Source organism: Strix uralensis, chromosome 4, assembly GCF_047716275.1.
Source record: "Strix uralensis isolate ZFMK-TIS-50842 chromosome 4, bStrUra1, whole genome shotgun sequence".
In the NCBI taxonomy this organism is placed as follows: Eukaryota; Metazoa; Chordata; class Aves; order Strigiformes; family Strigidae; genus Strix; species Strix uralensis.
Window position 1 is genome coordinate 79082469 of NC_133975.1, and position 21344 is coordinate 79103812.

Sequence of the window (21344 nt, forward strand, 5' to 3'; positions counted from 1 at the left end):
TAAATAAATATCCTTTATTTGTTCATTGCAGAGTTTCAGCAACAGTTGAAGTAAAAATAACAAAGATTCAACTCTACATTTTTGTTTTCCACAAGTGATGATACATCTTACAAAATTAAATCCAAGGCCAGGCCCAGTACAGTTATTGCCCTCAGAAATAGGTGATAAGATTTTCTTCCCCCTAATATATTTGCCCTTGAGGTTTAAACTTTAGTAAAAAAAATTTAAATACTTTAATGATACATTTTGTTCTAATTCCAGAAATATATTTGCCTTTTAAACCTTCTCATATTTTTTTTTTCAAATTGTTTGCTATATATGTGAGAGTACACATTGCCCTACATATGTATATTCTAGGAATAAGGCATTTATTAAGTCTGGCCCTAGAGATTTGTGAAGGAAAGTTTCATCTCTGCTTCATTTCCCGTATGTTCAGCTTTGCAATGAAAAAAAGAGAGAGAATGGCTTTTCAGACAGCCCAATCCAACTCTCTGCTTTATAAAGGAAGGATGTTTGTTCACATACAGTACAAAAGTCACAAGTGCCAAAGTGGTGCATCAAGACATAAACAGGACTTTGTTAAAAAGAATATAAAAGTGTCTTGAAGGCAAAAGCAACTAAAGCAACAATTACAAACAGGTTAATTGCATTACAAAACAGAACTTACTCTATTCCATTTAGTTACTTGACAGAAAAGGGTTAGCTGTAGCAAAGTAATCATTTGTTAAACAAAAAAGATCCCATCAGCTAGTAACAATGAAAGTAACATGATGAAAGTTAAGTCTCACAAACCACCACCCTGTAATATTTGTCTAGGGGTTAGTTCGTGTTGTGCAAATTCATTTTTAACTTTTTTTTTGTCAGACTAATTACTCTGGAAAGAGGGGTTCAAGCATTCAGGATTCCACATCTTCTTGCATACAGTGACAGCATTGTAAGTGGGCTTTCTTTGAGCTAATTACAGTGGGAAAGCTTCACCATGAACAGAAAGAGCAAATCAATTCACTCAATGCATAGTATACTTCTTAGAGTTCAGAAAAAAATAACGAAAACATAGTACATTTCAGACATTTGTATCTTAAAGACGAATCCTTGGGGTCTGAGATTGTAGAAATTTTACAGCATAATTCCTTTTGATAAAGTTATTTTGTTGCTGTTTGTAGAAAAGAAAGGAACACAAGTGAAGTTTATTGATATTTGGCTAATAGCAAAGCAAGACTTAAAATAAGCCACACAACCAGCAAGTGTGAGCTGACAAGCAGCAAGGCGACAGGATAGAAGTGTCGAGAAGTTGGCTTGTTATCAGTTAGACAGCCTGTTTCGGGATCATCCGATTCATTCAGTGCTCCCTGGGTTTGTCTGCTGTTAAACAGGGGAAGTTAGGAACAAATAGAACAGCATTTAAACAGCAAAGCAAGCCAACATGTAGGTATTTTGACAAAGTGAAACTATATAGCCATTTCGATGAAATAGATTTATGCTAAGTACTTCCAATATATTTATTGCATTCTACAGCTGACATGGGAAGCACAATGACTAGGTGGCTAATATGTGCCTCGGAGTAGTATTCACAAGTTAACATTAAATAACTTATGAGATGAACTACACTATCACTAAAATGAACACATACACCAAAAAGGAATGAAATAAGGAAGTTAAAAAAAAGGTTAAGGAAGCAAAGAAAAATGGTCATGAATATGTCATAATGCAACACTGACAAAATAGTGTCTCCATGGTGTTCACAGGCTTTTCAGTCCTGCTTCATTATCTATTAGGAAATATATAGGCAGAAATAGAAAGGGCACATGCTCTTTTTTGAAAGAACTAACAACTATTCTTAAATAGTTTTAAAGGATGGTAAATTGACTTCAAAAATCTATCAGTGCTGGTGACTCAGTTTTGAAGTCAACAGCAGTTCTTTTTATTTAAAGGCTCACACCTATATTCCTGTAAAGAAAATTACCTTGTACCTTGTTCAGTCAACTCGGCTAGGAACTAACCTGCTTACAGCAAAGTCCTACCACATCACTGTAAGCTGTGTGGTCCCTGCCCTACCAGAGCAGCAGGGATACTTTCAAATAACTGCCAATCTTTTCTGTTGTAGTCTTGGTAGCACAAGTAGAATTATGCATACTTCATCTATACCTCTTAAATCCCTCTGTTTTTAGCTTTATTTGAACACATTCAGTAGTCCTCTTTATGGACTTCCTTTGGGCAGTAACGACCGATAAGATTTTTATTTTTTCTATTTACTATGAATCTTCTGAGATGAAAAGATAACTCGCCATTTTTCTCTGTTGAACTGAAGAATATCCAAATATATCAGATTACAACACAGTGCTTTTTCAGAAGCACATGTCCCAAGTATACTGTTTTCTAAAGAAAAAAAACTCTGGCAGATCATAAAGAGGCTGTAGGGCAGTAAAGGCAGTATCACACAGACCCAGGAAAATGAGAAGGGTACATCAGGGACAGCAGCAGTCACTTCATCTTACAGAAAGCCTGCCTTTCCGACTCATGTGTTAAAAGGCAATGTTGAGTTCCTTGAGCTTAGATAGCAAGGGAGGTGCAAGAGCTACATTTACAGGTGGGATTGTAGGAAAGGGGCCTATCAAAACTATTCCTTGCACAATTTTCCCTTTAAAGAAGCCTTCCATATTAAGTTCTTAATTTCTTTCTTTGCTTTGAACATTCAATCTGTATGTTACACTAATAAAGAGGACAACCCATACTTTTAAAATAGTGAAATAAAAGATAAAAAAATGGAATCCCTAATATTTGAACCTAGGTCAAAGCAATTACTGGTGTCAGTGTGTCTGCTGCTTTTGGTCTACAGTTTTCAAGTGTCCGTGGATAGAACCTGGACAGAACTCTAACAGTATTTTAGACAAAATCCTCTCAGAAACTGTCAAGGAAAAAAGCTAACTGAATGCTGTTCTGAGTTTGTCAGCATCGTGGCTTACACTGAAATAAATAATTCTGTGTTCTCTATCAGACATTTAACATCTTTGTCCTAGGGTCCACCCCAAGAACTTCCTTCCTCTTCTGCTCAAGATGATAACATTATGATTTGTGATCAGTTGTGAGGACTAACTGTATTGCTCTTTGTTAATTTTCTCCTTTATCATGTATTTCTTTCTACTTTTAAAAACGTGCTGCTTGCTATTTTTCCTGCTCCTTTCTTAATCTCTCAGGATCCCACAAGTCTGCCTCTTTGACCCTTTTGCACTGTCCCCTCACCCCTTTTTACTCCTTTCTGGTTTCAGCTTACTCCCATTATGCCCACAATTGAGCTCAACCCTCATAGTCCCATCTATTCTTTCCCAGTCACAGGGCCCAGGTGCTTTTGGACTGTCCTTCTGGGTGTCTTCCATCAGACTTCATACGTGTGCCTATGGCAGAGCAGATGCAGAAACCAAACTTTTTTTTTTTTCCTGAAAAGATCTATCTAGGCAGCAACAAAGTTCAGAGTTCAGTAAGTTTGCGCAGCCACTGCATTAGCCACTGTTAGGTACTTTGTTCTGCAGAGCCTTAGCTTTGTATGCCAAGAGTTTATTCTAAGTGGGCTGAGTTACACGCTTGCAGGTTGCCCCTACAGGGATGAACCCTCTTACTTCTGTGGTGTGCCTTGGTCTGTTTTACTCCAAATCTCATTGACAGTGTGACTGTCTTTTATCTATGTTGCTACAAGTCCCATTAGCATTGGTGAGATTTATGCAGATGTAATGATGGAAATACAGATAAAAGGCATTTGTTCTATTTTTTTTTTTTTTTCCAATAGAAAAGCCTACGGTACATTTGTTCTTTAATATGCTGAAAAGAATGATCAGTGTCTTTCAACATAAAAAGTCCTATCTTCCCCCCAGGAAAACCACAGTGAACAGCTGATGCGCAGGGACTTCTGTTTCACAAATTAGTCACATCATTCTATGCATGATTCAATAAGACATCCTCAAAATAGAGCAAGAAGATCCAACTCCATTATTAGCTACCTAAGAACAGGCTGAGCAGAATACCTAAACATGCTTTTAATTTAAGAGGAATATTTGATCACGGTCAGATGCCTTGCTAAGCTCTGCTAATACTTTTCAATGCACTGCAGCGACAATGTCTTCTAACACATCTTTAAGTGTTCTCCGCAGTGACTAATGTATCTAGTTAAACAAAGCGAGGCCCTACACCCAGCTGTCAGCAGCGTGACAACACTGCTTCCCCTGGCTCATCAAAACCTGGAGAAGTTTTACTGCAAACAGCATGAATCCAGCTGGTGCCGTGTCAGCTGGATTTATTTGGCTTCTGACTGACACTCAGCACAACCAGAACAGAGTGATGGCTGCCTCTATTATGGCATGAAGGTGTAGCCATAGTTTTGGATGTTGTCTCCATCACAAACCATACTCTTAACAGCTCTGAACTCACACCAAAGGGAAGGAACAAGACTCCCAAAACATCCAGCAAGTTTTTATTTCACACACACACACAATTTTAAGGGGAATAGTGAAAGCTTCTAAATCCATAACATCTGGGGTAATGAACACTTCTCTAACCTATAGTACTATTTTTATTCATTTACTTTCAAATTGTTCATTTGAGGCTTACAACATAGCACAAATACATCACAACAGCCAAGGGTGCCGTAAGTTTAATGACGATATAACCATTTCAGTCTGCCTTCTAGCTCACTTGGTGTTTTATCATCTTAAACTCCTATTGGGATAATGCTGCATGCCTATCAAATGAGACAAAGGGAAAACAGCAGGTATTTTCTGTTGTTTTTAAATTCAGATGATAAATTTTTTGAACCTCTAAGCAGTGGAGCAGAGACAATGAAAATGGTGTGAGGAAAAAGAAGCCTCTCGAGTCCTTATAAAGTCAAGCACACATACAAGGGCACATTCTGCCTTTTGATTATCAATCACACTGACACCCCTGTGCAAAATTTTTGGAGGAGACGCATTTTAACACTTTGGGATATATGCTTCTCATGTTAGAACTGCTCCAGCTCCAGCTATTAATGATACTGGAAATGCTAAACTGTCCTAAAGCAGTGCTTCAGGTAAAATAGATAGTCAGCTTTCTGTCAACACAAGGAATCTGTGTGCTAGCAGTGACTTCAGTCTGAATTCATGTCTAATAGCATGCTTACTTTGGGGGAATTTTCCTTTTTGGCAGACAGACTCAAGCAAGCAGTTTCTGGGCCTGCTGGGATTTTCTTGTCAAACTCCAGTGCTGACACACAAAAATGGCAAAAGTGAGATGTTTCTCTAATCCCATCGAACAATAGCAGCACAGACATTTCTTCAAATAGATGGGATTGCTAACCGTTCTCGATCTTATGCAACTTTGCTTACTTACCTGTTCTTTTTATTTAACACTATCACAACCCAGAACTTTGAAGAAGCAGCTTCTCTAAAGCGTGATTTCAGCCCTCTCAAACATTTTAAACAGAATACTGTTCTGCTTGCCTTTTTTAAAAAAAAAAGGTTTTGGAGTGAAAGCAGCTTAATTTCTACACTATACATGATACTGTGATTCACTGAAATGCTTCAGAGAAAAAAACCGTTCCAACATGCAGCACTACAGTCCTAGAAGGTAGCCTTAACTTTTTCAAACGGGAAAGATGGGATCCTTGTGAATATCTCCTGGCCATTATGAGGATGCGGCACTGTGACATCTAGAAGAATAAAACGTGATTCAGAAGGAAATAAATAGATCTCAGCCTAGTCCGGAGGATTGCTGAATCAGAGCAGAACTCAGGTAAAATATATAAAGGAATACTGGACAACAAACTTTTATTGCTGAAAGATAAAGTTGATACAATAAAACCTCCAACAATTTGTAAAAAATAAAAAAGTGTTTCTGCATTGTTTCAAAATGGAAGATATAGGAAAGAAACCATCAGAGAAATCTTCTCTATCAATGATCTTTACAATAATTCTTTTTCTGATGCATATTGTTGCCAAAAACTTACGAAATTTTCCTCAACTCTAGATGGTATGAAACAAAGTAAAAGATGCTAGAAATCAATTTTTGCTGCTTATATGAGCCTATAATCTCTACTCTGGTGCAAAACAAACAACTGGCATTACTGAACTTGATGAGCAACCTCATATGTAAGAATACTGATGAATTCAGTCAGTGATTTGGAGGCAGCTGCTATTTAAACATACACCAACAGTACAAACAATCTGTTTATCAAATTGTCACACTACCCCCCCCCCCCCTTTTTGTTTTACCTTTTCTACCGCAACTTTTTTCCCACCTATTCTTTTTGCTTTTGCCCACACTCTCTATTTCCCTGCTCCTTTCTTCTCTCCTTGTTTTGTTGTAACACATTACTTTTCTAATGCCATTACTTAGAAAATAAAAAGGACAGTGCATCATACAACATGAGGCTTGCCCACTGAGTTTGACCAAGCAGCAGATAAATGATGTAGCTGACATGACACTTAGATCTTGAAAAACAGTTAATATACAGTAATTCAGTTTTTTGCACTCAAAATCATAGCACTGTTACTATGGGTTCTCAGTCAATCCAGAGAAAAAGATTCCATTTAGAGGAGCTGGCCAGAAACAGCAGGGTACTGGAGGCTCAGCTATGGTCACAGTACAGATTTTAAACACCATTATGGGCAGGCCATAGTGGTTCAGACACTTGGTCCTACAACCACACAACCACATCCAGGAAAACCCTGTTACCTCATGTGATCACACTGACAGACATGGATTCTTTGAAAGGAATGGTGAAGTCAAAATTAAATTTACACAGTTGCTTTCTTTCCCTCTGATCTGTATGTGTTCTTGCTGAAGTCAAACTAATTATAAATGTCCAAATTTCCCACCAATTTTGTCACCTTAGCTGCTTTTGAGTTTCCTGGGGCAAGTGAAAGAGAGGCACACCCCGCACTTGCTGTCAATAAACCAGCACAACTCACTCCTGCTCTGGGCTATGGAAACATCTCCCTGCAATCCTTCTCTGCAGCGTCCTTCCTGAGAGGTGTGGAGTCTTACAGATTGAACCAGCTATTCACAATTTATTATCTGATTGTATGTCCTCTCTAGATTAAGTGGAAGACACTAAGTTAATTCTGAGATAAAATTTAGGAAGATATCCATACTTCAAAAAAATAAAGCACAAAAGCATGTGCTCATCTATTGTTTACTAGCGTGCAATGATAAAACATCAGAGCACCATTTGTTTGTTCACATGATTACAGTTTAATAACAAGTAAAATAATTCCCAAGTTAGGTACTTTGTTATTTACCAAAATTAGAGAATAGAGCTAGAGCTCAGATATTGTTTGGCATTTAATAAATTTCCTGAAAATACAGTACAGGTTAACCAAGACCTATTCATTATATCAGACCGTATGTGACAGTTTCAGCCGAGGAAGGGGGAAGATCTAAGAAAAATATTTTGATTTCTTGTGTATGAAAGCAATTTTCGTTGAAATACCGTCCTATATTAGAAAGAGTCAGAGAGAAATTGCTGGAATATTAAAGACTAGGTTAAACATTTTTAGTTTGTTTAGACAGCATTTCAGATGGATCTGAAAAACAGAAAAATTTCCAGCTTGGTTCATTCTGTCCTAAAATCCTTGGCTCACCACAGAGCAAAACCCCCACTGTTTGTCAATGTTTACTTTTAACATGCCATTAACTCTGAAGAATAGATGAAAGGGCAGCTTCAAGCTTTACATCTAATATGCACAAAACATTTGATAATAAGCATTTGATAATATACATCTCCACCACTGTTAAACCTAGAACTTCAGAAATCTCTTCTGTTTGCAGAAGAATTAATATTTTCCTTTCCTTAGTATTTCCCTGATACAGAACACCTGCAGGAATGGTTTTTCCCGCCAACAATAAAGAGTAACTATGTGGTAAATTAGTGACATTGACAAATATAATGGAAATATAATAAAAACAAGCAAAACATTCCAATCAGAATCACAACCCATTTTTCTCACTGCCGCTTTTAAGACACCTACGTTAGCAGCTTAAATCCACCCTCAGCAGCTCCCTGCTGCTGCAGCCAAAGAGCAAAATCAAGTTCACATTATGTCCCTGTGTCCCCTTATCTGCTAAAAGAGATGGCCAACCAGAGGCCACCATGTGGAAAGAGTCTCTTGGTTGTGCCAACTCCCAAACTGCCCAGGAATACCTAGGAGAGTGCTAAAATTAGCCAAAATTGTGCCAGGAAACATATAATAATTTCACTGTACGAAATCACTGAGATCATGTCCTAGAAACTTTCCCCAGCAGTTTTTAATTTACAAGTATGGGCAGAGGCTCCAAGTCCTGCAAAGTCATTCTGGTAAGCATGTGCGAGATTAGCTTCAGAACTGAAAAGTGATGGGTTTGCAGGAGAGATTTTTCTTTACCTGCCAAGACAGCTGAGTAGTTTTTGAAACATGATTTTCACCTCCATTGTACTCCAAGCAAAGGATTTGCCTTTTCATTCTACTATTTACCAATACTGCTGTGCAGTATTACACATCAATTCTACAGGGGTTTCTCTTTTTATCAGAAAATATGGGTCTAATAATCTTCCCAGACACTCTTCTATAAAGTATTAGGATTACATATACGGGAAATTCTCAGGACAAAATTGCAAAACCTTTCCTGACAAACTTCTCTTGTGAAGTTTGAAATGCAATCCAACATGCAACCAGTATTAAAGCAAATGAAATCTATGTCTTTATGCAGGAAAACAACCGAACAAAAACCCATAACTAACGCGTAAACCAAATCTCAGGTTTCTTAGTGATCTGAACATGTGTGAAATGAGGAAGACTACATCCTTCAAGTAAGTTCTGAACATACAAGACATTTCCCTTCCATAAGGTGATGGCACTAATATAATTGGCTAGTGAGTCACACTTGTTTCTAGTTTGTTTCTATCATAGCAAGGGATTTTTACCAGGGATGTGATTATACATTTAGCTCACACAGAACAGTGAAACATAAACCCATGATAAATTCTCTTTCATATGTCTAATCAGGTTTTAAATACTTTGTTGACCATGAAAAATCTTTATGAATCACCCTTTTTCTTCTGGAAAAGATTTTTTTTAGCCTTTTCTTCCCCATGGTGAGGACAAGTGGAAAAGCTGATTTAAGAGGCAGAAAAGGCTTGCTGTACAACTAAACAGTCATGCATGAACAATGATGCCTAAAATCTGACATTAATTTCTACATGTTCAAATCTATGGGTAGGAGGACAAAAGTAAGGTCAGAGAGAACTGTTGGTGTAAACAGAGGATCACTGACTCTATGCTGCATTTGTAATTCAGGTCGTTTTAAGTGAGGAGGGTGTTGAACAGCAATAAGTATAAATTTGAATATTGTACCTGCAACTTAGTTTGAGATATACAAAAGAAGGAATGTGACTGCTTCTGATTAATGACACCAATTCACATAATCTCTTCATGGGATTAACCAATGTGTGAATCATAAAATAAATCACAGCAAAGATCTGAAAACTGCTCTTCCATTTCAAGTAAATAATGCCAGTTCATTAATTACTTTCAACCAACCTACTGATACTGACTTTTTTTAAAACACATTAACTGTTTGAGATCTGATCTCCTCTGATCCCAGCCGTTCTTTCAGCACTAGTACCGCACACAGTACGTGGGTGTATTTATGCAAGGGGAGTTAATGCACGTGTGGATTCCCCGATCATGAAAAATGCACCTCATTTCAGCTGGTGCACAAGCACTGGTACCAGCAGCACTAAAGGCAGCAAAGAAAGTTCCCCTACTTAGGCTGGGTAGGTGGTTAACCAAAATGACCTACCCAAAAATGCATCGGCTGGGATGCAGACTGTAGCAATCTGGAGACTGCACCCCAACAATCCTATCAATAAACCACCTTCTCTTTTCTTTAGCAGGTTAAATTTAGTCATAACTAAGAGAGTTTTATAAAATGCAAGCAACATCCTATTTAGCCCCAAATGCACTACGTTTTCCATGCACTTCCTTCAGAGCAAATGACAGGGCTGGACTGAAATTCTCATGAATTGCCTTGGAAGTGTTTGTTGTCCTTTCTGGTAATCGGTAGTATGTAGAGACTTTGAAGAACAAGCCCTGTCTATGAAAAATTAAGAGTGGATGTGACTGTTTTCTCTTCAGTTGTTTTGTTTTAGCATCTATTTAGAAGTTCTTTGGAGCTTGTTCTCAGAAGGAATTACTCTTCTTCCCCAAGTACAAAGGAGGAGGACTAAAGCTGAAATTTTTTAAACACTATATATGTATATTTTACAAGCTTTTTCTCTTTGTTGTCACACTTACATACGGAAATTTTTATGTTGAATGTTGCTGCAGGTTTCTCAGGAAGTTTCAGACATAGTCTTCTAGCTCCCTTCATCATATCTTAAAAAGTGAGTATTAGCATAGACCATCACTTTTTAAGCAAAAATAGCACTGCACTGATGGGGAGAGTGAAGAGATGACAGTTTTGCTCCTACAAATTCCAGAAAAAAATGACCTTTTGAAGATTTGACATCACTATAGACTAAAGATTTGATAAGCAATGTATTTATGTCCTGCATCCCTAAGCCTTTGCTAGCAGCAAGGAGTAAACAAACAAATTATAACACGGGGCAAACATCTTCCCCTCTATAATAATGCTACATTTTCCTTACTGTTACAAAGAAATGAAGGACATGGTTTGGCTCAGTGCAGTCACAATAATTCGCAATTTGCCAAAGATCAAAGATGCAGCTCTCAGGATATGCTCTGTGAACTAAGTTCAGGACTCCCCGAAGAGAAAAAGAAGAGTTCACTACACTGGAAGTATCACTCAATGATGAGGTAAGTCACTGACAGATCTAAAAAATGCCAATTTACTTCTTGACCTGGATTGAACTGGTTTTTTAAATCCCTTTTTTCTATATTGCAGACTGTATTCCCTCAAACATGCAATCAGTAGTGAGGAAACATTCTCACCAGAGTTATCACTACAACGCCTTGGGAAATGCAGCTTGCAAAAACCTACAGAAATCTGCCAATTCCTGCAACTTTGGAGTCTCTGGGATAGAGATATTTTAAGAATGAATGTCCCAAGCACATCTGCAGCAAGCTGCATGTGGAAGTGCAAAGCAGTACAGCAGTGGAGCTGTTCACTAATGGTGGTAGTTGCCATCACTTACAAGTAAGCAGAATGTATACTATTTTTAAAATGCTTATTAATTGGGGAAAAGAGGGTGTTTTACTATGAAAATTCCAAAACATGTAACATAAAATTGGAAACATCCAAGATTTTGTGGAAAACTTATCCATCTATATTTTATTATTATTTTCTTCTGAAGAAGCAGCAAGCTGGTAGCAATGTTTAAGTATTTCCTTCCTTTCTTCCCCAGGATGGGACACAGAAGGTAGCAGGAGGGTATAAATCTTCCCTCACTGAGGTGGTGGTGAGTTATCTCTGTCTGCAGTGCGTTCTACTCTATTATGTATCTGGTTATTTTGCATACTGAAAGGAAAACAGTTTAAGAAACAATTCAGTGAGACATCATCTCATGGTGCTCCCACTTTAGATAAACACTGCACCAATTTTCCAGAAAAAAACTGTCGTTTGAAATAACCTCGGTGTCCCTAGAGCACAACGCTGAATAAGATTGTGCTGCAAGCAATTTCAGCACCTTCTATTTTACACTCTCTTCTTAAGAATGCAGTTCTCAACCCAGTCAAGTCTGAGAGACATTAATCCTGGTATTGCTCATGTTTCTGGTCATGTTTTTCTTTAATCACTAAGAAAACCAGTAACACTTATTCACATGTTTAAAGTGCTTGGCTTGAGTAACTGTGAGCCAGAGGCCAGGTGGTCGAACAGAAAAATCTACAGTGCAGCCAAAAAGCACATAGGTCATTAATTAGAAACACTTCATCCTCCCCAAATGCCAGGCCTGAAGAAATTCTGCTTCCCTTTTAATTTCTAATAAATGCTAACGCCCTTCAATTATCTTGTAACATATCCCACATTAACCTCACGGGGAACAACAATGCCGTCTTTCAGGGCCTGATGAGATGTGTCAGCATTCACCGTCCTCTCTAGCACTTGCTTGTGACCAATGAACTATGAAAAAGTGCAGCCACCTACTCTAGTCTGAGCAGGCTGCTGCTTTCCTTGTATTTGGTTAATACTGCGTTTCTGTGGCTGTTGGACAGCACTTACAGGCTTCTAGTAACTAAACAATTTCCCTTTTGAGCATACATTTACCGCACTGGTAAGAACACAGCAGAGACCAGGACTTTTAAACTGCTTAAATTATCCTCTGCCGTGAACACAAATATATATGGACAGGTATGCAATGTTCTTTTTTAAAAGATCTCAACCATTCTCATAGTTTTGCTCTCAATTAACCTTTACTAGAAACTAAATGAGCTTCACATCACCCTACTGGAGCCCAGCCTAGACATGGAAAGGATGCTGGAATCATGCTTGTCTCATTTTATTAGTATTCAATTCTGTGTTAGTTAAAAATAAATCCTGTAATGTTCTATTAATGCGCTGTTAGTGACAGCTTAAACAAAATCAATAAAACACAAAAGCTGCAATTAAACAGCAAAAGTAATTTTAAAAAGTTATCCCTGCCAAGCTACAGGCATCTCTTGTTATCTCACTGATATACACAGGGGGCAGAGTTGGCTTGTGCACTGTTTATGTACCACTAGGTTAATAATATCCTTTCTGCTCTCTTACAACATGGTTAAAGCAAACAAGTAGCAGAAATGCTCTAAACTATTTTTGTTCGGTTTTGCTTTTTGCATGAATAGTTAATGATTGTGGATATGAGATTCAAACAAAGCTGAAGGCATGTGAGGGCAGGCCAGCAACAGCACTTGTCAGACGAGTATGTACAGCAATGCAGACAGAATATTTTGGTATATGAAATAATAAATGACATTTTCCCAAGTATGGTGCATAGTAATAAAATACATGCAGAACGCTGCAGAAAATTTAAAACTCGATAATCCATTTTAAGCTGGAATTACTCACAGCTAATGAAAATTTCAGTGGAAAAATGACAGTTTTACATTGGCCCAATTATGGTTTTTTGAGTTCAGAATAATTAATAACTGAAGAAGTAACAGACGACCTGAGGACAAGGAAAGAGTTATCTACCAAACATTTGCCTCCCTAAAGAGAAGAGACTTTAGAAAGCTTCCTCTTCCTCCCATTCATTCAAATGACTAGCTGCATATTTTTACTAAGGAATACTGGCTATAAATATGTTCTTTTTCAAAAATAAATACATCAAATCACAATGGTAGAAAAATTAGAACTTTTACTGAAACACTGAAAAAAGTTTTGAAAAAAACTTCTACACATCTACTTAAAATGGCTAAATATTTGCAGAATTCATAGTGTTCCCAAAATTATGCAAGCTAAAGTAACTTTGTGTCCAGAAGAGCTATCAAATTAAAAAGTTTATATATAAAAATATGTATAAACAGCAATTTAGGATAATGGCACTTTAAGTACCTTGATTTATGGCTACTGCTCTCTATATAAACAAGGAAACTAACAAAAGTGGACTTTTACCCCCAAACCATCAAAGCATGAAGTAGTTATTTTACCACAGGAACTAAGCAGATAAACAAAGGAAGCAGCCCAAATATTGTAGAGGCTGAAGGTTAAACAGCAATTTAACAGTGCACTTTTAACTTATTTTACTTTTTTTTTTAAAAAAAAAAAAAAACAACACAATAACTTCTGGCTTCCCTAACCCCACAATAATAAATTGGTGTCTAGTGACAAATTTATGTTTAAAACACAATAGGTAGTGTGCCAATGCCAGCAAAGCTCCCCCATGCTAAGTTTTGCTCTCCTACCTTTATTTTACCTTTAGTAGTTTACTAGGATAACTACAAAACACACTTCCAAAATCTGATCCAAATCCTTCAAAAGGCAACACATCATATACTCCCTAACCTGGAGCAGCAAGTCTTTAGGTGCCAAATTTAACAGCCCAGGCTTCCCACTTGTCTATAGAACACCCACAGGATGATTCAGAGCCCCTAAATCAGGTAGTTAACCATCCTGCAAGGTGTGTATCAGGAACAGGAATTCTTAACCTAGACAGTCATATGATAGGTATCTAAAGTTTTATGAAAGAAACAGCTTGATTATGAGTGTTGCACTGAATTCAATGGGCTTTGGAAAAAAAATCTCCAGTGGTTAATTGCCCAATGTTTTTTTCTCCACACTTTTACAGAGCTTTATGATCTCTAGCCCATACTTTTGCTACCACTGCATCACTTACAAAATGAACCACACAAGCCTCAGATTTTCTTTCCAGCACCATAAATACGGTTGAACATGATGGCTAACAACATAAACTTTCAAGCTCCCTTGACAACAGACTATTTTTAAAGGACAGTCTTGATTTTTCTCTGTAATGTGAATAAAAGAAAAAAAATAGATTTATGAGCAAGCAATTGTCTGGTTTGGGCTATGTTACAATGTGGTACAGAACATTAAGCTCTGCAACAAGATTAAATGTCTTTTTATTTCTCTTTTGGCATTCCATACCTAATGGAGTATGGATAGCAAGTTTAAAGTTTTTATTTTTGCCATAAAAGATCATTTGACTTTTTCCTCTCCATTATAATATGTATTTCATTTAATAAACTTTATAATTAAAAAAACCCTACTAAAACCACTTCTCTATTCAAGGATTACATTTCAGAGGGGGTTCATTTAGTTCCATTAGTTTTAACATCTGTGTTTTAAGCTGCAGATAGCTTCAAAAGTAGCTATTGAGGTAATACATTGCTTCATTTACAAAGGAAATTGGATGCTTAATGCATTTTGTAATGCAGTAATAACAAAGTGGTAGTATTTGCATAAAGCAGCCCACCATAATAGCAGGTGTTGGTCCACTCTGGGAAAAGGTCTTTTGACTTCTGCTAGCCCAGTTGGGCTCGCTATTCCACCTGGTTATATATTATCATAGAGATCAGTGAAGTCCACACTGCAGAAAGCCACATTTGGGAAGGTTTGTAACCACATCTGTGCCTAGAAAAGCCAAATGCATGGGCAGAGGGTGCTTCTCAATTTAACTAGTGTGAACTGCTAGCGGAGAACAGACTGGCCAGAAAGGACTGATCACAACATCATAAAGACCTGCATTCCCTTCCATGCTTGTGATATGGCTGGTGTGGCTGCTTGGAGCAGGGGACGGGACAGGGCTCACCAGAGACCTCTGATGACAAATTTCTAGCCAGCGTTTGTTGCTCTAGTTCCTTAGACTTTGCTAGAGCTATTGCAGTTTTATTTCAGGTAAAGAAAGGCTGCTTGTCACAAACTGGCATTTTAGAAAAGACATACATGACCAAATCCAAAGAATCTGAAAGAGATTGTGGCTGTTATCACCACAGTACCCACCAGACTGCACAGCTGGGATTGTGAAACACATTTGTGAGTTTTGCTTTCCAAATGGTTTTAATTGGTTTGATCATTCTCTGTTTCAGAGGATCAGTCTCTTCGTCTTACTAACTCATTCTTTTCTAGAATTATCACGTCACAACAAGCACAATGATTTTCTTCTTTTGGGTATGTATTTAAGTAGGTCTGATTCAAACCTAAGAGCTGAATTCCAAATGTTCTTACTATATTAACTGTAACAGCAAGCAAAGCAGAAAATTTCAGTTTTTAGTCTGCTCAAGAGACAAACACTCTCAGAACAGAACTATGTCTGGAAAATACCTTACTGTGTCTGAGCACTGAGCAGGAGATAATCAAAACCGTAAGTTCAAGTTCATTACCACCTCATTTCAAGTTTTACCTTGGAATTAAACTTAAATTGAGACTGAAATGAGTTTTGTTATCCCTATTGTGCTGCACGGAGGCAGATTCTTCATGACAGGAGGAAGAATGATTGCCTTTGGGACTGAAAACACGGAATCTGATATACCTCTGTCACAAAATAATTTTTAAAAATCAGCTAAGACTACAAATACCTTTCTAGACTGCTGTGCTATGTGTTTGCTCAGCACCCTCTTACCACTGAATACTAAAACTGAAAGAGGGCAGATTTAGATTAGATGTAAGGAAGAAATTCTTCACTGTGAGCATGGTGAGGCACTGTCACAGGTTTCCCAGAGAAGCTGTGGATGCCCCCTCTCTGGAAGGGTTCAAGGCCAGGTTGGACGGGGCTTTGGGCAACCTGGGCTAGTGGAAGGTGTCCCTGCCCGTGGCAGGGGGATTGGGACTAGATGGTCTTTAAGGTCCCTTCCAACCCAAACCATTGCATGATTCTATGAATACCTGTTGTCTGAAAGTGAGAAAAAGTGTCTGATTTGAAAAATGCTGGTACACTCAAGTTTCATTATCCTCCCTGAAACACCAAGAACAATAGCTCTATCACATTAAATAAAGTGAGCAAATTTTCCCAGCAATTCTACCTCAGTAAAATCTTAATCTACAAAAATTATCTTCACCTGAAGATAGTAAACCTACAGGGCAACACAGGACATGAAGGTCTCAAGCCTTTTAACTAAATTTTAACTGCCAGTCAAAGCATGCAAAACAATCAGAAACCACAGTGATTCAGAAATGAAGTACTCTAAAAACTTGTTTCTTGTCTTGGAAAAATATTTGTAAAGTTTGTAAGCCATTTTAAAAAATTCATATAATTAAGTCACATAATAAAACAGCAACATGTGACAAAATGAAATACACCAATTTTTACGTTTCTACATTTTATTTGACTGTAATTATGTGTGTGTGCGCATGTTATGTGCTACACCACACAGACCAACATACTTAGGAAGCAAAACTTTGCTGTATGCAATGTTGCCTTGTCAAGGCACCACCAAAAGGTGATTTCAATGTTCTTTAGCCAGAAAAATATTTTACTGATTTTTAATCTACCAGATTAAAATTACAAATTACAGCCAGACAGACAATAACCTTCGTCACAAAAAATACTCTAATACTTCTGTAGAGCAAAGTAAGCATGGAGCCTAAGTCCATATCCACCCTAAGGCCTTCATGAAACAACATAATTTTCCCTTCAAGAAAGAGCAGAAGGAAGTAAATTGCAATGAGAACACAACAGTATCTTACAGAATGCAGCAAGGCAGGTTAACGGGGGAAAACGAATCCTACAGAAGTAAAATGAATACCCCTCTACTTGGCAGCACCTCTTGGGCCACTGCCACTGCACAAGAGGGAAAATAAACAGCACAGTGGAGGTTTGACATGTACTAGCTCACTTTAAGAATGAATTCAAGTAAGCATCTTCACATGGCAAGTGGTGTTAATCTGCATAACAGAAATGTCAAAATATATTTAAAGCAATTGTCTACAAATTTGCTGATAATATCATTTTAGTAGCAAATTTTTACAGAGAAAGAGGACACAGGGAGCAATCTCCTCCCCTAGGCAGCAACGTAGTAAAAAAGCAAGAGAGGACTTTATTCAGTGTGATGTTGAGGGAGGACTATCCACCAACACTCCGGCAGTTTACAAACCAGTTCAGCAGTGTGCAGGAGGGAAAAAGGCTTTAACCGTGCAGCCAGCGCTGCTGCATGCAGCACGTCAGCATGAACCCGAGTAGCAAAAAGGAGTGGGAAAGAGAATTATTAATGTGCCGAATAGTGAATGTCAGTAAGGAAATGAACCTTATTTATAGGCATTGCTATTGCATATTCAAGTACAGCAAACCAACCAGACAATGAGAAGAGTCTCAGTTTAAGAAAAAGTAGATACAAATTCAATTTCCAACAAAGGAGAGGACTGTGTGGTCATGAGTGACTTGACATCTCTATACCATCTTTCTCCCATTGAAAAGTGAAAAAGATACAAGTGCATTTCTCTCACTCTTTGCTTGTCAATTATAAGCTTTTTGAGTCAAGGATATTTGACATTAAGAAGTGTTTGCACATCTGCTCAAATCTCAGCTCTTGACCTAATTCTAATACATTTAACTAGTGATTATTAAATGAAAGGCATTCAGTACATATACAGCTTACCACATTAGCAGTTGCTACATGGGTGAGAGAGTGAAGAATACAATAAAAATAAGAAACGATAAGGCATTAGAAAGTTTCACATTTTCTTCAGGAAACAAACTCATCTTACATCTTTTTTATTATAAGATCTTAAATGAGAGGGAAGACAGCTTAGAAATACCTAGCAACATAAACTAGTAGCAACATGTAAGTAGGATAAAGCATATTGTAAGTGCACACTGATGACAACAAAAAGTGAAATAGCAAACACTGAACATGTCAGAGATTTTTTAAAAACTCATTCTAACCAGTTTAACCAATATTATCAAAGTAGACTCTTCTGGAATTCCAGAATCAATTCATAGACCTTTGAGACTGAGATATTACTTTGCCTGATGCTACTTTGAGCATTTCAAAACCAGACAATAATGCCTTTGACAGTGTGCCAGTTTAGCCTTTTTTATTAAGTCAGTGTTGGTTAAACTAAAAGAGCTAAAAACCAAAACAATCAAAACCCCAAAACAAATGAGACTGAAGGTGTTGAATTTTTATTTCCTGGCTGAAATGTATTCTGAAAAACATTCCACAACAATCTACTGTGGACACTCCCATGTTCTGCTTATCACACCACCACAAGGCAGTCTGCTGGAAGTTGCTCAACAAATCTTTCTGTTGCTGATTACTTTGTATTCTGTGGATGCTCCACTGTCAACAGTTATGAATGAGATATAAATGGATTTATATAATAAAAAAAAATAACAAAAAACTTCAGAGCAGTGAGGAGTGATCTTTGCAAAATGCATATAAAAACCATTATTTTGACAGGAATGATACATTTTCATCAGACTTGCCAGTTCACCCAAGACACAGACTGTTAATCAGATGATCCTAAAGCAAGGTCTTTCCTATAAATATGTGACTATGTGATCAGACTGCTCCTTAATCCTTTCTTTTTTTAGTAATCTAAACAAGTTTGATGCTGTTTATGTTTGATGCTGTTGACTAGCGTGGGTCTGTGGCTGAGAAGAAAATATTTATTTTTTTAAAGCAAGGTGCAGCTCATTGATCTACTGCTGATAATAATAAGCTTCTGCCTTTTTAGTCTATCTTCCTATAGAAGCAAAGGTTATGCATTAGTGCTTGGTGTGAGGGGAAGGAAGATGCATCTGTGCATTTTTGCAACCTTTGGGCACATTGACCGAGTTCAGCTAAATTCAAATGAGGGATAAGAAACCTCAAAGATTATAATGTTCTCACCAGTGTAAGGAAATACACAGTCAAGCTGCAGAGAGACATGGTCAAAGGGGGAGGTTGTAGCATGACACCAAAGCTGCTTATACATCAGGAAACCCGTATGATGAATGAGAGGAGTAGAAAGAGAAGGAGATTTCTTATAAATGCCCAACTGTGGAAAAACTTCAGTTGGGCCTCAGACAATCATTCCCCAAGAAAGTCTATAAGCCATGAAAGGATACAGAAAACTTCTAACCACCCTAAAAAGAGACATAAACCTAACCCCATACTCCTTCACTGAGCTAACTATATCAGTATGGTAAGCTTTAGTCCTGTTAATAACAGTATTTATATTAAAATTACAGATGCTTGTAATATTTCAAGTTATCAAATTACCCCCCAAAAGTGCTATTTTCTCCTTTAAGGAATAAAAAAAGAAAGGCTACAAATAACGGTTTTGAAAAAAGAACGATACCCCTAATACCACAACACTATGAAATCTTTTACACAAGGTTAAGTGAAGCTTCCAAGTACCACAGACAGAGGTATCTCCTGCCTCATTAACAGGTAATCTAACTAGAAGGCTGGGTCATATACCCAAAATATTTCATCCCATGACAGATGTTAGAGGAAACAGTGATTCCCTTCCCACCCTCTGACCTCCCTGGTCTATGGGACTTTAACCTTGGCTAAGCCTTGCTGGGGATCCCAGGACCCTGCACAGGTCACAACTCTGCTCTGGCACCTTCCTGGGGCATTAGGAGCATCTCCAACAGAGAGGAAAAGCCAGGTGCTTTTTCCACTGCTGGAAGACATTATGCATGTGGCAACATCCAGGTTGGGGAGAGAAGATAAACTGGCAGGGAAGCAAGTCCACAGCAGGGCACAAAACCAGCACTGCGGGTGCACAGTCAAACCAGTGCCCAGTGATTTTGCCATTAGGTATGTTTAGAGTCACCATACAACTACAGCACCACTAAGTTCCAGGGTTGCAGAAACCACATTAGCTGTTCTAACAGTAGGAGTCAACTGTGGAGCTATTTGGCAGTGCGTTTTGGGAGGACTCCAACCTTTCCTTTGCATTAACTTCCTTATAAACACATACTTCCTATTTATACAGATTATAGTAGAGGCTTAGGCTATTAAGAATACAAGTTCCCAAAATTATCTCCCAAATTTATCTCTGAATGATCCAGAGATGAGCATAGAAATACAATGCTACTGGCTCTGTTACTGGGTGTAGTTCCAGCCAGCTACAGATAACATAATGGAAGTAGGAAATCCATAATAAGTACATAATAGCCCAAACGCAAACTCCTTTGGTCACTCCACTGCAAACAGCTACCAGGACTTGTACTGCAAGGGAACACTGAGAAATGACTTGTTGCTGCTAGCTACGCCAGTGAAAGTCTGCCAGTGGTTGCTGTAATGATGAGGACACATTTACAAAATGTCACTCACCAAATCAGAGCTGTCACAGCAAGTAACAACTAGAAACCACTACTAAAACTCACTCCTGAACTGAGGTGAGCAAGGCTACTGCCAAAGGAATTCTTCAGAATATCATACACCAATGTAATACTGCAGGAGAGAAAGAAATAGGGCAATGCTCACCGGAAAGAGCAGCAAACTGAAGGGGGGGCGGGGGCAGTGGGAAGGCAGGGAATTTATGGAAGAAAACCGGAACAGGGATGCTGGATGAGAAGAGATGATGATTATTTGAGCAGGGAGTATTCCTACAAAAGAAACTAAGTTGGATGAAGGGATTAAGGGAGCCCAGAACAAGAACAAAAATAGACCTAGAAGTGTCTGTTACCTGCTTTCTACATAAGCCAGCTAGAGCTGTAGCCTGACACTGCATCATCTTTCTTCTAAAGAAATGCAAAATCTTCTATTACAAAACAACCTTTCTGGAATAGCAGCTAGTTGCTGCTTTTTTCTGTGTCCCCTCACTTGTCCACAGCCTGTACATGGCTGGGACTGCAGGAAGGAAGTTATGAGCTTTCCCTGCCCATGTTATATTATTCTGAGAAGAATATTGTTTTAGAGGCAGATAAATTCTTGAAGAGATTGGATCCATGATAATTTTAACCAGCTATTGTATGCTATTACTACCTGCTTATTCTCATTTCCTGCTCCTTT

The 21344-nt window shown here is 38.0% G+C and overlaps 1 protein-coding gene across 8 annotated transcripts in view; it reads right to left on the reverse strand.

Moving 5' to 3' along the window:
* The window catches only part of INPP4B (inositol polyphosphate-4-phosphatase type II B), a 333478-nt gene that overhangs the window by 5334 nt on the left and 306800 nt on the right, over positions 1-21344 (reverse strand). For 7 of the 8 annotated variants that reach the window (XM_074867378.1, XM_074867376.1, XM_074867372.1 and 4 more), the window contains one exon: positions 1-1362. The exons of the other annotated variant lie outside the window; for it this stretch is intronic. In XM_074867378.1, the coding sequence (XP_074723479.1) occupies positions 1188-1362 (175 nt within the window). In that variant the 3' untranslated portion in view covers positions 1-1187. The remainder of the gene's footprint in view (positions 1363-21344) is intronic. 8 annotated transcript variants of the gene reach the window in all.